This window comes from Brachionichthys hirsutus, unplaced genomic scaffold, assembly GCF_040956055.1.
Source record: "Brachionichthys hirsutus isolate HB-005 unplaced genomic scaffold, CSIRO-AGI_Bhir_v1 contig_1179, whole genome shotgun sequence".
Taxonomy (NCBI): domain Eukaryota; kingdom Metazoa; phylum Chordata; class Actinopteri; order Lophiiformes; family Brachionichthyidae; genus Brachionichthys; species Brachionichthys hirsutus.
In genome coordinates, this window is record NW_027180988.1 from 4,735 (window position 1) to 22,611 (window position 17,877).

Below are 17,877 nucleotides of genomic sequence, written 5' to 3' on the forward strand. Positions count from 1 at the left end.
TGATAGGCAGAGCTTGGACAGCGATGTAAGAGATTCGTTACATCATCATTTCTGTTATGAAGGAGGAGGAACATCTTGTCCCTTCTGAAGAGGCAACAGGTTCGTTCTTTAATTCTTAAAATAAGTCCAGCCACAACACTTGGGGGGGGGGGGGGGTGGGAGGTATTGGGACGAACGGTGTCCCTATTCCAAACATGGATGGTGTTCTGTTATTGGGCTTCGGTGCTAGTCACAGTTTCTCCATAACGAACACCTTGTTCGAACACAGGGATGTCCATAAGTACACGTGGCACCAGAACACCATAGGCCGGATGATCGGCTTTATTATTGTGTCATCGGACCTCCAGTCGCGTGTCTTGGACACTGAGGTGAAGAGAGGGGCAGAGCTGTCAACTGATCACCACCTGGTGGTGAGTTGGAGCTTCTGGACAGACTTGGCAGGCCCAAACTTGTTTTGAGGGTCTGTTGGGAACGTCTAGCAGAGCCCTCAACCTCCAGGAGAACTTCTCCCAAATCCCGGAGGAGGAGAAAGGAGACTGGGAACATTGAGTCTGAGTGGACGATGTTCTCCACCTCCATTGCAGCTGCTTGGAGATATGGTCACAGGGCCTCAGGTGCCTGTTGCGGCAGCAACCCCCGAACCCTTTGGTGGAGTCCGGAAGTAAGGAATGCCGTCAAGCTGAAGAAGGAGTCTTATCGAGTATTGTTGACTTGTTGACTTGTTTAGCACAAGCTGATAGGCTCCCATTGTAGGTGGGAGGGTCAAGGTGAGTAGCGGAGAGAAACGCAAAGCACCAGTTGTGAGTGCAGCTACGGCTAACGCTAGCAGCAAAGACGTTAGCAACTTAGCGAGCCATAGCAAAGCTCTTCACCAAACTAAACTGGAGGAGACGCCCTGCTATGAGCAGGTCTGTGACTGACAAGCTGACAAATGTGCTTGCCAGGTGGATAGCGATGACCTGCGGGCCGATAAACATGGTGGAAGACGAGGGGTTAACAGGAGGCGCTGCAACCTGCGTCCAGTGACCCATCATACAAGCCTCCGCGCAGGAAGACAGTGATGATACGCATTTGAAGACCAATGCTGGTTTATTACAAGCAGTAAGGAGTAATGGCAACACTGTACTAACAACTCAGCTGTTTATGAGTTTTAACAGATTTCATAAATGCTCACACTATCTGAAATGGCATTCGTGTGTGTGTGTGTGTGTGTGTGTGTGTGTGTGTGTGTGTGTTGCAGCCATGGAGGAGCTGTTGTGTGAGCTTCGTCTGTTCCTGGACCTGCTGGACAGGGAGTACCTGAGCGCCGCGGTGCGAGAGAGGAAGATCCAACTCTCTAACATCCTCCACAGAGTCCTGGCAGATAAAGGTGAGAACGGACTCTTCAGTTTATTCGATTCCACTCTGATTCATGTTCCTTAAATGGTTTCATCTATCAAAAGATCATCATTGGGCAACAATTCAGTTATTGTTAATAGTTAATTCAGTTGTTGTAACATCTTATTTGCCATTAAAGATAGACAAGGAAAAAGTATTAAATCTCTTTGTTCCTTTGGTTTTACTGGTGTTTCTTTATGGTTAAAATGTTCTGTATTTATGCTTTCTCTCCGTTTCCTTCTCTTTACTAGCTTAGAATATGAACATATATTCCTATGTAATCAAATGACTGCATAATTGTGTTTGTATAATTAAATTCCAAATGGATTAGCAGAGTTAAAAGGAATATTCCCAACTCCAATCTGCAGGCAATTTAAAGTGAAAAGTCAATTTTTCATTTCCATTATTGCCAGGCGAGAGAGTTCTCTTCTGTTCATTTCACGATTATTTATATCAAAGTGATGCATCTCATGTGTCATAGTTTAAGAGAGTGCTAATGGAAATATTGATTTTAAATTGATAAAATCATCATCATTTACAGACATCTTAAGTCTTTCTTTGGCATCCAGCTCATACTGGTACTTTTGTCTCCTTTATGAAGCTTTAGATTTTTTTATTTATTAATATGCTATCGACAACTGGTCGGTTAATGTGAACGGAACAAAGCCATCGTGGGCCTCCAGGAGTTTCTGTTTGTTCGTTAATGATTTCTGTCATTTCTCTCACCCCTTCCCCCAGAGCCTTCATTCAAGTCAGAAATCCACAGTGGTCTACCTGCCCCTCCCCAGATGCCCCTTCCTGAGATCCCTCACCCCTGGCTGGTAAGACCTGCCTGTGGCTCTTAGTCGCCGGACTGTCCTGTCCTCTGGCGGATTTCCATCTTTATCTGGGCCAAGCTTGTGTTCTGACAGGAAACTTTACATAATGGCAACGCTGACAAATTCTTGTTTGAACAATGCAGTTGTCTTAGAAGTGGGTCGGATTTAGTCCACAACACCTTTTCATGGCTTCCTTTAGAACAGCGGTCCCCAACCTTTTTTGCGACACGGACCGGTTTCATCTAAGACAGTATTTTCACAGCCTGATCTACATTTGCTCGATAATCGTTAATGACGCAGCCGTCCTGGCGTAGTCTAATAATAAATCATCCCAGTGCTTATGCTAAATGCAAACATCAATAGACAATACACAACATTTCATTTATAAATTAATAATCAAAATCTTTGTAAAAGAAATTATTTATTTTCGAACAAAAATCCTTTATTAAAAATAAATAATTATAATCAAATTAGTGGGAGCCCTGAGCTTGTTTCTCTGCAACGAGCCGGTCCCATCGAGGGGTAATAGGAGACAAAGACACCGGAAGTGTGTCCCATCGAGGTGTAACGGGAGACAATGACGCCCGAAGTGTGTCCCATCGAGGGGTAACGGGAGACAATGACAGCCGAAGTGTGTTCCATCGAGGGGTAACGGGAGACAATGACACCAGAAGTGTGTCCCATCGAGGGGTAATGGGAGACAATGACACCCGAAGTGTGTCCCATCGAGGGGTACTGGGAGACAATGACACCAGAAGTGTGTCCCATCGAGGGGTACTGGGAGACAATGACACCAGAAGTGTGTCCCATCGAGGGGTAACGGGAGACAATGACACCAGAAGTGTGTCCCATTGAGGGGTAATGGGAGACAATGACACCAGAAGTGTGTCCCATCGAGGGGTAACGGGAGACAATGACAGCAGAAGTGTGTCCCATCGAGGGGTAACGGGAGACAATGACACCAGAAGTGTGTCCCATCGAGGGGTAACGGGAGACAATGACACCAGAAGTGTGTCCCATCGAGGGGTAACGGGAGACAATGACAGCAGAAGTGTGTCCCATCGAGGGGTAACGGGAGACAATGACAGCAGAAGTGTGTCCCATCGAGGGGTAACGGGAGACAATGACACCAGAAGTGTGTCCCATCGAGGGGTAACGGGAGACAATGACAGCAGAAGTGTGTCCCATTGAGGGGTAACGGGAGACAATGACAGCAGAAGTGTGTCCCATTGAGGGGTACTGGGAGACAATGACCGCAGAAGTGTGTCCCATTGAGGGGTAACGGGAGACAATGACAGCAGAAGTGTGTCCCATCGAGGGGTAACGGGAGACAATGACACCAGAAGTGTGTCCCATCGAGGGGTAACGGGAGACAGGACACCAGAAGTGTGTCCCATCGAGGGGTAACGGGAGACAATGACACCCGAAGTGTGTTCCGTACGTCCAGTCTGTTCCGTAGTTTGGTTTTGGTTGTGGTCACTACAGAAAATCCCGCTTCGCAAAGACAGGAAGTTAGAAATGGAAGCAGGGTTTTCAATGCTTTTTGGGCGATCTCAGGACATTCTGCCTTGACTTTAATCCAGAACACAGTTGTTGTCTGAAACATACTTTAAGGCCACCGTCATTTGTAATGTCCAGCAGTTTCTCCTCTTCTAGCACAGACAGGCTCGATTCACCAGGTTTGTTCACAAATGGGTCGCGGATCCATTCTTTCGCAGTCCGTCCGTCGGTCTTTTGTGGTCGGGACGTGCCGCTCAAACTCTTCTATCTGCACAAACTAACCTATCACGTGACCGAGACCTGTCACGAGGCACAGACGCATGCAAGTTACTTTTCAAAATAAAACACATTCAGACTGATAATCATTAAAAAAAAAAGTAAAAAAATTGGAACGTTCTGTGAGGCCCGGTAACAAATGCCTTACGGGGGCTTCCCTGAGAGATTAGGGTGAGGAAGTTCTGACATCCAGAGTCCTTTGGATCAAAAGGAGACGGTTCTGGCATTCTAGGCATTTGATTAGAATTTCTCGAGGACACCTCTCTTTGGAGGTTATCTGGGCTCGTCCAATCACCCAGCGGCAGACCCAGAACTTGCTGGAGGGATTATGTATCTCATCTGGCCTCAGCATCTCCCCCGGGAGGAGCTGGGAAGTGTTTCTGGCAAAAGGGACCGTTGGAATACCCCTTTCAGTCTGGTTTCACTGCGGCCAGAGAAGAGAAGGAACATGATGGATTGAATCTGAAGGCATCTGTAGTTGAATTAATTATCCTTGACTCATGATCACAGACAACATCATGTAAAGGATAAGCTAAAGAAGTAGACAGTGAATCACGGCATGGTCCTGTCGGAGTAATTCTTTGGGTCACCATCTAAGCATGCATGTTAATACCTTCAGTTTAGAGCCTGGATTAAAGATTTCGTCTCAGTATCCCGCAAAACACGAGCAACTCCAGAAAAAGTGGAAAACATGAATAAATGCATGTTTATAATGGTTGTAAGAGAAACTCGTCAAGGTTTCAATGCTAGCTTCCAGTGCTCGGCAATTTGTGGAAATTGGTGAGGTTTTGGATCAAGACTAAAACAGATTAAAATAGTCCTTGCATATTCTTTTACCACATGGATGCGAATTTAATCATCCAGAGACTCGGAGCCACGTGCGAGGCGTCTTTACTGGGTTTTTACTGGGTCTTGTGAAGCAGCAGGGAGGCCAGTGTAGAGATCGACACTCTTCCTGCTGCACACAGCGCCTTGCAGCACCGTCGGTCTCTGTGGCCTGTTGCATCCCCGTGTGAATGCGTGTGTGTTCGTGTGAGTGAAGTGAAGAGCTTGCATGTGTAGAGGCCCAGCATGAGGAATGACATGGAGTGTGTTGAATTTGGAGTCTCTCTCTCGCACACACACACTAGGCCTTACGTTGCAGTTTGTAATTAGAAGCAGCCCCGGCCCCCTCCTGTTACTACCCTAGTGTGTTTGGAAATCCTACCCCTTTTTTTCCTGGAAATCTCCATTTGAGAGGAGTGGTGTTTTTATGAAATCCTAGCCCCCCTCCTCTGTTTTGGTATTCATGGCACCTTTTGCGGTCCCTTTGGATCACAGATTTGTTTAGTTGATTGGTGTTAGCACATCTGTTTAAACCAGGGGTGTCCAAACTTTCTGTAGCGAGGGCCAAATTTGATCATGTGAACGATAATATTTTAAACAATAAAAGATGCATATAAATATTCTGTTCTTTCATATTTCCATTTGTGTAATACACAATGAACTTTACCAACTCTAAGCATTCTGATGAAAACATCAGGACACAAACAGAAACTCTGTAAAATACAACTCTGTGTGATAACACAACAACAGGTAAACCACTGACACTAATGTGATGCGTGAAACTGAGCTCTGGATCTCTGTACGCATGTCAGGTCTGGTTGGAGAGCAGTGACTAAAATGTGACGTAGGTGGGAGTCACTTAAGTCACTTTCACACTGTTTGGTCCGCTTTAAACGGAAAAGAGTTTGTTTCCTCTGATGGTCCGCTTCGTTTGAGCAGGTGTGAAAGCTCCTCCGAACTCTGGTGCGGATCAAACAAGCGAACTCTGGTCTGCCTGAAAATGTGGGTCTCGGTTTGCTTGCAAGTGAATCCTGATTCGGTTCGTATCAGTGTGAAAGCTAACCGGACCAAACACAGGACCAAATGTACGTAGTGATGCTGTACGCAGTGCATCTCGGGTAGAGGAAGTACAGCGCGCACTTGGATCGTTGTCCAATCAACGAGCGGCCCTTTCAACCACGTGATGCTGCTCAGAAAGTTCGGTGCGCTATAAGAAATGAGTGTGAAAACAAAATCGAAACAAGTGATCCGCTTGGTCCGGCGTTAAAACCACTTGATCTCAAGCGGTTCTTGTTCACGCTCATAGTAGATAAGAGTCTCCTCACACAAACATGTGGAGCCAAACATGCTGAACATTGTTTTTTTTCCGAAGATGTGCGCCTGTCTGTACTTGCTCATATCCAGCTGCCTTTAAAAAGACACGAGAGAGCTGCAGGCGTTGCTGCCTCATTCGCTGTCACAATGAAGCTCTATCATCTCCAGCTGCAGGTGAGGTGGAGTCTCATCAGGTGAAGGGAGAGGAGAATAACAACACGTCCTTTTTGTTAGTGGCAAAATCCCTGAAGCGGTCGTTGAACTCACCGGCAAGGGACGAGAGGACTGCTGCATGCCACTTCGTTTGCACACTCGTACAGCCGTGACGTCCCGCAGAGCTGGGAAATGCGTAGCGCAGGGTTCCGTAAGTGTCTCTGGAAAATGGCAGTTGACAGACATCTGTTATTGACACTGCCTCCATAAGTTGAAAATAGGAACTGTATGCTTAAGACGTGGCAAATATGAAACATTTTTTAGACAAAACGAAACACTCAGGCCGTATGAAATCCAACCTTAGGCCGTGATTGGTACGTGAACATGTGTGGTTTAAACACAAAGTGGATACTAGAAAAGCACTCGGAGAGCACACACCTCCGCCAAGCAGCTCATTCCCCTCGTATTTGGATTCACACCGTCCACATGGTGATCTGGATCATCATCAAAAGATGGTAAATTGTTCTTGGTGTCTTTTTACACCAACCATGAAAAGTCAAAGTGAATCAGAGTTTTTTAACTGATTGTTGAATCCGTAAATGTGGTTTTCAATATTTAAATTAGGGATGTCCCGATCAGGTGTTTTTGCCCCCTCCATCTTCAATGAACGCCTTAGTAACTAGGGTCGTTACTTTTTTCTACAGAGTAACAGCAGTAAAGTTCAGTTTTCTTGAATTACTTGGATGTAAAGCCCAGCTGCTGTCTTTCATCTTCCTCCAGCCCTCTGTCACTCCCGGACTCTGAAATTACCGTTCATCCCCGTTTCTTACTGACCTCTGGATGAGCTGTCTGGGCAAAGAGAAAGAATCTGTGCCACTCCCTCCCTCGCTCCATTTGTTTCAGTCAAACACACTTCATTTCAGATGAGAGGAAAGAAAAAGAAAGGAGGGAATGAACTTGAACGAGAGAAGCGAAGACAAGGTTGGGCGTTAAAGAATGACGATGTAATGTAGGCTTTCACTCAACAAGAAACACAGTTCATTTGCAGAATCATATATTATCGGGAGGAGCAGCCATTGGTGAGTGAGATACGTAGATGGGAAAGTATGGAGGATGAAGAGATGGCCTTGGTCTCGGTTTGACCCGTCAAGGCTCAGTTCTGAGTAAAACCAGCAATCAGACAAAGAGTCTGCGGCTTTAGGAGCTGCACCGATGCTCCGTCGACCTGGCGGCCTCTGGGAGCCATCGTGATGACTCACTGTTATACAAGGAATCATTACGTGTGCCCTTGTGGCTCTACAACGCCGTTGGTCTGGCAGTGAACACATTTTGTGATGCAAAACTGAAACAGAGTTTACGTCATTTACATAATGCGAGAAAAATGGAGGAGGTATTCTGTATCATTTACATCCCGTTTTGGCCGCGGGGTCGGGAGGGAGGTGGTGGGACAGATGGAAGGGGGAGGGGCTGTTCCTTTTAAAGCGAGTCCTCCTGGGTTTTATTTTCCTTGCCTTTAGCTCAGTTTTCTTAAGAAAAGTCGAAATCATTGATTTCTCCATACCGTACTGCGCAACAAAATCCGAGACGTGAACGCTATTTTCATATTTGGCGATTATTTCCTTCTTCAATTCAACAGCTGTTCTCAACTACTTTCCTGTTTTTTTTCCGGTAGTATTACTGCTGCCTTTCTTTGGATCCATGACTAAGACCTAAAGAGCTCTTTCCTCGTCTTTCGGCTTGTCCCACAGGGGTCGCCACACCGAATCAATCTTCTAGTCGATTGCATACTTAATTCTGGCTAAGTTTTACGCCGGATGCCATTCCTGCCGCAACCCTCTGCATTTATCCGCTTGGCCTGCCGGTACCTGTCTGGAGTCTGTCAGAGTCATTTCTATAACACCCTGTGTAAAAATAATTAAACGCAAACAAACTGAATCGGGCAGACAAACTTCGACACTTTATCGATCGTGAGAGGACCGTCCGTCCTGCAGCTACGCACGATGACCTCTGCCGATCCCGTCCCTCGGGACAATTTATTAGTACAGGAGAAGGAGGCGGTTCTTAGCTATTTGTATAGACCCCCCCAGCCCCACCCAACTCACATAGCACCCTATCCCTTTGGCCCCACGTTGCCTCTTCAGACTGTGACCCATGGGCGAAGGCCCGGCCACCAGTCGTTTGCTATCGTGCCCCACCCCCAGGCCTGGCTCCAAGAGGGGGCCCCGGCGAACCGCGTCCGAGTGAGGGAAACTCTGGACCATTCATTTTTCTCATCATAAGGGGTTTATTTACCAAACATCCACCATAAAACAAGGAAACAATATTAAAAAAAATGTATCAAGCTCTATTCTTCTTATTTTTTAATGCTTCTATTTTGTTATTGTTCCATTCTTGCTGACTTTCAGTGTTTAAGAGCAAAAATACAAGGTTTTCTGTCCCGGCCGTGGATTTACCCCAGAACAGCGCCAACAGGGGGAGAACAAGAGCCGAACTGTCCGGTTTGTTTGTGCTGAAGACTGTGGAGTCCATTGATGCTTCCACCAGCTCTTTTAGAGTTGATGCTGTCAGAAAGCACAACGGCAGCTCCACTGAGGGACAACGTTGACCAGTCTTCCTGTTAAGACAAATGATTTCCATCTGTGTTGATGTTGGACAGTGGTGCCACCCCCTCCATCTGCTGTGCCTCATCCTCCCATATCTTCCCCGAAGCAGAACCCCCCCCCCCCTCCCACCCCGCCCTCTATATGCACGTTCACGACACAGTGAGGTGCGCTCATGTGTAGGATGTGCTGTATACACACGAGCCAGATTGCTTTATCCGTAACAGTCTGGCTCCCATTTGGAATTCATTTCCTCGTCCTCTCATTTCAAATGAGGCAACCCCCTCCTGAAGATAAATATGTGTCTCAGGCCAAAACCAATGCTCCCCACTCCAGGTTTGAAAGCATTCCGAGGCGTTGTTTGGTATCACAAATAGTTTTGAGGGGTCTTTCTTTCAACATGCCATCTTCTCATTGTTATGTAGGTGGCCCTGTTCCAGCAGCATTGGATTTGGAATAAATGTAGTCTTCTTGTCTTTTTCCAAACCAATTGTTATCTAGCCTGGAGCAGAAACAGACGTAGCAAGTAAATGTGACACTGCATTGTGTCGAGCTACAGACTGAAGGCACAGAAGGACTGACTCCCTGTCCCAAAGTTTCAATTCAACTAGATGCTTTTGTCCGTCTTGAGAAATAACTTTCCTTTGGAATTCTTCACATGGCATTCGATTTGCTGCTGATGAATCTGTTTTCAGATTAGTCTTAATTCCTCGGTGGTGTTGCCTCACTTTGTGGCTTGGTCTGCTGCAGCATTCTGTGACATCCGCATTTAAGGCAGGAAACTAAGTTGTTCAGCGGATCGTATTAGAAGGTGTCATACTTTGTCTTTGGGGTAACCCAAAGCAAATTGGAGACATATTAAATCTTAACTTCAGTGACACATGCCTACAGCATAGTTAATCCTGTGTGCCAGAACGTTTTCAGCCATCTTATAACACTCTGGGAAAAGTCCCTGTTGAGAAACTTGGCCACAAATGGAAAACCTATTTCACAACTTTTTTCCCCAGCTCAAGTGATTTTGAAGGCTTTTAACAAGGCCAAGTTTTTTTTTTTCCCCTTGAAGCATCATGTGTTCGAAGTGACTTAATAAACCACTGAGAGAAAATTCAAGCAACTTCTGTCGTCTGATGAAGACCTAATAGAGCTCACAGAACGGAGCAGATGAAATTCATGCATATTTCATACAGAATAAATATGAATCTACATTCTAAACATCTAAAGAAGTGCAGGATGATGAGAATTGTTGACTTGATTGTGAAATAACCAGGCAGAAATGTGTATGATTCACAAGTTTGTATTTACAGAATATTTATATTGTTAGACTTTTTGGGGGAATTACAGTGATTAGAACTGCATAACTAGCCCAACAAACATTCAGAAGTAGAAAAGACTGGGCGGAAACAATAAAACAAGTTAAACATGAAGGGAATCCATATCCAGCAAACAGGTGTGTGTAAACTGTGATGATGATGATGAATATATTTATTAGATAGAATGTTAGAGTACAAGTACAGTCACACAGTAGCATGTATTACAGTACAAATAAAGTCAAACATCCTGTCTAAGAGGAGCATTTCTTGCGGTCTTGTTTCCGTTGAAAGTCCTTCGTACATAAATCATCCACAATTAACAATACAAATAAAACCAATATTAAATTACTCAACTGATGCAACGTAACATTAGAAAAACAAAAATAAAATGATTTTACACCGCCAGTGCAAACTAACAATTAATCTAAAATAAATTACACCACTGATGCAAAATGACAATGAATCACAATAAATAACTTACATAAATTACAATAAATTAGTAAAGCAATTAATACGTGCAACGTAGGTGGACAAAAAAAAGGAGGGGGGGTTTGATCCGGAGAGAGTCGTGATGACTATCTCCGTTTCTGTCCCCCTAAAAGGTGTATTTTTAGGGCCTTTTTGAAGGAGGCCAAAGAGGTGCATGTTTTGAGGGCGGGAGTCAATCCGTTCCACCCTTGGGTGGCCGTATTGTAAAAAGATGATTTACCCATGTTAGTCCTGTAGGAGGGGGTAATCAGGTTGTTGTTTGAGCTCCCTCTAGTGTTGTGGCTGTAGGACACATCTGTGATTATGTCTCACTGCTGGTGAGATAAAAATGAATTCAGTCATCAGTCAAGCTCAGTTTGGCTGGGTGATTAACCTCAATCAGATCAGAAGCAAGACGAAGTCAGTTTTAGCCTCTAAATCAGGGCGGCCCGCAGGACAATATGAAAGTTTAAGGTTAATGCGGCCTGCGAGTTATATATGAAATGTTAAATTTTTTTATTCAATGAATGACTATTTCAAGAATGTCTTGAGTTTTCGATTGTTAAAAATGCTGAAAAGTGCGTAATATTTAACATTTTCTCGAAGCCACTTTTTTCAGAAAATTGGAAAAGTAAGATATGCTTGTTATTGGCGTAAACCTGATGTGGCCCGACCTCACCCAGACTTTGCCTCCTGCGGCCCCCGTGTAATTTGAGTTTGAGACCCCTGCTCTCAATGTTAGATTTCACCGTGTGAATTATATCATTTTGGGATTCATGCATGATGCAGAAACCACATAATAAGACAAACACTTTCCCTCGTCTGGTATACATTTTTGCCCCCTATACGATAAACTGTAGTATTATTATTAGTAGTAGTAGTAGTATTTATAGTTATGAAATGTAATATGCAGCAGAGAGGGCTGATTGGCTCAGGGCCCTTCCAGCACACAAACACATTTGTGATTGCGTGCTGGCAGTGACGGGTAGGGAAGCAAACAGGAAGCCCTCAGTTTCCCTTTTGAGACCAGCTGACTTCATCCAAGCGAAGCAGTCACAAAGATTACTATTCTGCTCCACACACTGCACTCAAACACGATATTCTCCTTGAATACTCTGGGCTGATTTCATGAGTGACTTCATGCATCTTTGTACCATCCTGTAGTACATCAACATATTCAACATTATAGTTGAGGTTTTGACATCATCCTTGGTACGCTTGAAGCAACTATGGAGGTCCTTGCTTTCATCATGACGTACTTCACGAGAGGGTCGTCTGAGAGATAAATATGTGCAAAGGTGCACACTAACATTCGGTCATGTAGAGTTTCCGGATTAATCAGACCTCGGCCTCCAGAATTTATTGGCATATATAAACGATTGAGCGAAGTGCCAGGGTGGTGAGCTCAATTGTTCGGTATATATAAAATCCAGTGGAACCACGGTTCTCGAACATAATTCCGTGTCCATGTGGGCGAGTACCTGAGTCCTTGTGGGCGAGTACCTGAGTCCTTGTGGGCGGGTACCTGAGTCCTTGTGGGCGAGTACCTGAGTCCTTGTGGGCGGGTACCTGAGTCCTTGTGGGCGGGTACCTGAGTCTGTGTGGGCGGGTACCTGAGTCCTTGTGGGCGGGTACCTGAGTCCTTGTGGGCGGGTACCTGAGTCCTTGTGGGCGGGTACCTGAGTCCTTGTGGGCGGGTACCTGAGTCCTTGTGGGCGAGTACCTGAGTCTGTGTGGGCGGGTACCTGAGTCCTTGTGGGCGAGTACCTGAGTCCTTGTGGGCGGGTACCTGAGTCCTTGTGGGCGGGTACCTGAGTCTGTGTGGGCGAGTACCTGAGTCCTTGTGGGCGGGTACCTGAGTCCTTGTGGGCGGGTACCTGAGTCCTTGTGGGCGGGTACCTGGGTCCTTGTGGGCGGGTACCTGAGTCCTTGTGGGCGGGTACCTGAGTCTGTGTGGGCGAGTCTGTGTGGGCGAGTACCCTCCCTAACCCTAATCCTAACCCCTGGTTTAGTGTACATAATGTTTTATAGATTTATAGATTCTCTGTTCTGGCAGGTTTCTAACGCTTCAACAAATATCAAACTCTGAGGAATGGATGAGTGCTGACTCTGCAACTGCTCATCTGAAGCATTGGTGCATCTGAGCATTGGCACGAGACCAGACTGAAAACAGATATGCTGGAATTCCTTTGAGTGGGATTATCTAGAAATGAGAGAAGCAGCTAAGGGCAGACGAACAGAACATTCGACTCTCCCCTCGGTAGCATTCAGCCGACCTTGTCCACAGGTCTCAACCTTTGGTTGTACAAGTAGCCTGGTGACCAAAGGCTGGCAGAAGAAGGTTCCCAGATGTAAATGGAGGCCAAAACTCTCCTCAGGACAAATACAGCTAACCCGTAAAAGGTCTTTCACCAATGGTCTTGAAGGTCTAGATGATATTTCATTCATTGACAGCAATGCGTCCTTTAAATGACAAACTGGGATTTAGTTATAGAGCGGCAATCTGAACAGACTGTGTTACAAAAACGACCTCTCTCTGCTTCCAAAGACGCCCACAAAGAGTATGCTGCTACCTTTAGAGGCCTTTCTCTGAAGACAGACCTCAGAGAACATTCTCACAAGGTCATGAAGGGTAATTGACTTTTGACGATGCAAGTAAACAGTTAGATATCTCAATGTGTTTTGGTTTCCACTGTGGCTGCAGCTTTCCGTTAGCAGGGCATGCAACATCACTTTAGTCTTGAATGCCTTTTGGGAGTCTGTCTGTTTCTGTCTTTCTGTCGTTCGTCAATGACTTTTGTTTTTTTTTTAGTCAAGAACCAGATATTTCAGAAACATGTCTGTGAAGATTCTCATTCGTCCAGGTCATGGTAGAGACTTCAACTAAAGAAAGGTCTCCAGGTTTAGCCTACAAGTCCACTTGTCTTCATTAAGGATGGAGATCTTCAGGCCTCGGAGGTGCTCCAGTGTCAAATTATCTCAATTGTCTGAGACTGAAACACCCAAAGTAAATCTACGCAGTACTTTACACTGTAACCAGCCGTGTTCTTTCCATCTATGCAGGAAATGAAACGGTCAAAAAGTGTTTTTAATATCTCATTGCCATGTTAATTCTCCTGAGTGTTGTGTCACTCACCAGCCGGCCAAACCACCAGTTACATGACAAACTGGGTTTTGTCACGTAACTAAGGATGCACCGATTTCATGGTCAAATAAAATTGACAAAATGTGTCCAGATTTGCACCGTGTGTGTTTCTGGACCGGATAAATTGCCAAGAATCACGGGAAATGCAGCTTTCCCTCTCCACAGGGAGTGGCTCTCCTCTGCCGACTCAGTTTATCCTTCCCAGTCTCCCATTGGCACTGGGGCAGAAACATTTATTCAGCTCCAGTCCTCCTACACTGGGGCAGAAACATTTATTCAGCTCCAGTCCTCCTACACTGGGCAAAAAATCTTATACTTGGTATAAATGTTTGGATGTGAGTTTCAGGCCGCAGCCAGACGAACCTCCCCCACAAAACATCCAAACCAAGGTCAGGACTCCTTTACCACCACCTAATTACACATTGTGACTGTGGAATTCCAGCTTTCATGATATGTGCCTGAGCATGTGCATGAGCCGTGCACGGCATTCTCCTCATGCTCGTAACAAACTGTCAGGGATGAACGACTTTTAGACGATCACAGGACAGGAAAGTCGGAGGAAATCTGTGAAGGGCATTACTTCAGGTTGGCACGACCCGAACTAGGACTTGAACCCAAATTATATGCGACTCCAGAAACAATGTCCAATTCAATAATGTTTTAATGCAACACATCAACAGAAATCACTCTCAGAGAAATAGAATTGCGACCGTGATAAAGAACAAAGTTAACAAATCAAGAATGGCAAAGTATCAAAGAATAAAATTGCACGGCACGGATTGCTGCTCAAACATACAACACAGGTCAAAGGGAGGTACAAACAATTCATACGTGAGGTAGGGGAACGCAGGTGGAACCAATCGGGGCGGGACTGACAATCACACAAAGGCAGGAAGTCAAGGTCAGAAAGGAGAGAGGAGGGGCGAGTGCCAAAATAAAACAGGAAGTGGGAAAAACACAGACACAAGACACTAAACATGACTGAGCACATTTTCCTGGACGTGAGACAGGAGCCCCGTGCAGGATGACCGTAACATGGGTGATAAAGTTTTATGCATTTTTGGGGTTTTTTTTACATTTTTGCTGAGATTTTCTTTTGCTTCCTTCAACAATTTTACCACAGTAGGTGTGTGTGTGTGTGTGTGTGTGCGTGTGCTCTCCTCATCTCTACGCTTCGAGTCACTACATAGCAGAGGCGTGGGATCACATTGTTTGGAGGGAAATGTAACGTATTCTGCTTCACTCAGGGAAAACGCTTCGCCAAACAATGATTATTAATGGCTTTGTTGTTTAAACGTCTCGGACAGGAAGTTGTTGTGAGGCGAGACACGGAGCTCACGTCAAGCAATCCTCCCAGGTCTACTCAGGTATGCGCTGGCTTTCATGCTTTAATGGTCGAGGCGTTTGCTCTGTTGGCTTCTCTGCCTTCCCTTCTGTCTTCCCCGTCAGGGTTTCTTTTTTTTTTTAGAATAGGGCTGGGGCAAGGAGGAGGATGCTGACGGTCCAAGAATTTAGCGAGGCTGCTTATCCCAGCCAAGAAATGAGTTCACCAGATCGCCTCAAATGATATGCGATAAGATTTACGCAATAAGCTTCAGAAAGTGAAACGTGCACGACAAAGAAGAGGATTATTGGATGACGTATTTACTAAGGATGCACCGATTACAATTTTCTGGCCGAACACCGATTTGATTTAAATCCTGATTTTTAAAAATAACTGACAGCAACACCTTCAATGTTCCAAAAATCTGTGCAGCAGGTTACCCTGCAGAGCCGGTTTGAGCCTCTCACCAAAATAAAGTGCACAGCAATATTGCACTTTTACAGATAAAAGGAAATGACAAAGTTTGAGGTCGTTAGTAAAATAACTATCTACAGGACAAACTCACAAAACGGCCACAAGTCGGATTCAAACCCGCGACCTCCCTGCTGTGAGGCAATTAATATCTTCTCGTTTTCACAAGGATGTTTTTTTTATATTTAGTAATTAGCAAAAAGGAGGCTTTACCTCTTGCTTGCTTGTTCCTCTAGAAATTTAAATGTTTGCAGTCAAAAACTCAGTTTCATTCGGTGGCAGTGCATTTTTTGGGAACGCGGTCTGTAAAGTGTGTCATGATGATGACGTTGGTCTAACAAGAGTCATTCCTGATGCCGAGTTTTCCACCTGCGGGTTAAGAGCAACGCGCCATTAGAGTGAGCTGGTTCTGCGCCAATCGTTGGCTAACGGAGATCTCGGCTGTCGCCATTTCCTGCTTTGATTGATTCAAACGTCTGTTCTCTCTCCAGCCTCCAAACAGTGGCCCTCCTCCTCTGCCCAGCTCCTCTTTACCAGAAGGATACTATGAGGAGGCGGTACCTTTAGGTCCTGGAAAGGCTCCGGAATACATCACCTCCAGTGAGTGACACACACTGACACGACGGTTCCTCGGGAAGCAGTGTGTGAAGCACGAACCCCCCCGTCTTCTTCACCTCCTTTTCAGACTATGACTCGGACGCCATGAGCAGCTCCTACGAGTCGTACGATGAGGAAGAGGAGGACGGGAAGGGTCAGAAAATGCGTCACCAGTGGCCATCTGAAGAGGCGTCCATGGATCTGGTGAAGGACGCCCGGATCTGCGCTTTCCTGTTGCGCAAGAAACGTTTTGGCCAGTGGACCAAACTCCTCTGCGTCATCAAAGAAAACAAGCTGCTGGTGAGGGACGCTGCCGTCTGTGCTTGTCTGTGCTCGTCTGTGCTCGTCTGCGCTCGTCCGTGCTCGTCTGCGCTCGTCTGTGCTCGTCTGTGCTAGTCTGTGCTCGTCCGTGCTTGTCTGTGCTCGTCTGTGCTCGTCTGTGCTCGTCTGTAGGCGCTGCCACCAAATCGCCTAAAGGCGGTTGAGCAGCATCTCCTTCCATTCTGCTTCCTACAGTGTTACAAGTCCTCCAAAGACCACACCCCCCAGATGGAGCTGAGCCTATCGGGATGCAGCGTCACACACATTCCCAAAGACGGAAAGAAAAAGAAGCACGAGCTGAAGATTGTCCACCAGGGGGCGGACGCCTTAGTGCTGGCTGTTCAGAGTCAAGAACAGGCCGAAGAGTGGCTGAAGGTAACACAAATGTTACGTAATACGTGGAACAGCGGGATGCGGTTCCCTGTTGCCAAGCAGAACAGTGTTCAAACACTTGATGTTGTTCTTTGTGGCTAAATATCTGTCGGCTTTCAACGTGGACGATTCCTAAAAGGTTCCTCGTCTAGACTGAGACGGATTCTCTACTTCATAAATTTCGTTATACGTGTTCTCCAGAGTTTCTTCACTCGCAATACTTTAAGTTTCCATGAGCGCCCCGCTTGAACTGTGTGCCTCTGCATGTAACCAATCAGATGGTGCTGTGGGTGGGACAATGCTGGAGACAGGAGTAACTGTGGACAGAGAGGCGTTGCTGGGATCAAAGGGATCCAGAATCCAGTATCGCTTCTGGATCATCACCAATAGGTTCTAGATTGTTCTTGGTATCTTCATACACCAATTCTGAAAAGTAAAAGTGAATCAGAGTTGATTTTTAACAGATTTTTGAATCCATAAATTGGGTTTTCAACGTAATATTTTTTCCGAATGTCATTCTGGATCCGGATCTGGATGAATTTCAGTGGTGACATACAGATAACAAAAATGTCAAAGTGATCCAGAACCCTGGATCTCTTCTGGATCGTCCCCAAAGGTTAATCATCTGTTCCTGGTAACGTTCCCAACATTTTCTGAAAATGTCATCCAGATCCGTCCCAAACATTTTCAGTCATCTCGCTAACGGACAGACAGACAAATGCCGGCGATTTCTCCACCTCCACCTCGCCTCGCCTCGCCTGATGCTGATGATGATGATGATGGTAATATGAGTAAGAGTTAATTAGTGAATTAATAAGTGATAAAGATGATGGGCCCTTTCTATAGTAGTCATCTCGTGCTCCCTCTGAGCTGAACGAGTTGCTCTTTAGCTTAGCAGCTAGCACGGATGATTAATGGCGTCGCTCTCATGTGTTCTTCCTGCTATCAAATAAGCCCTTTGTGAGCAGGCGGTGCTTTCGCTCTTATGTGAAGATATTTGGTTTCT

At 45.7% G+C, this 17,877-nt stretch overlaps 1 protein-coding gene across 1 annotated transcript; it reads left to right on the top strand.

Moving 5' to 3' along the window:
- Positions 1–980: 980 nt before the first annotated feature.
- Positions 981–16,874, top strand: LOC137917067 (actin filament-associated protein 1-like; the record flags this gene model as incomplete). The annotated part of the gene is made up of 6 exons (XM_068759949.1): positions 981–1,101; positions 1,241–1,369; positions 2,116–2,198; positions 16,073–16,181; positions 16,267–16,478; positions 16,695–16,874. Coding segments are annotated over exons 2-6 (711 nt in total), but the record flags the coding sequence as incomplete, so codon positions are not given.
- Between the last annotated feature and the right edge of the window lie 1,003 nt (positions 16,875–17,877).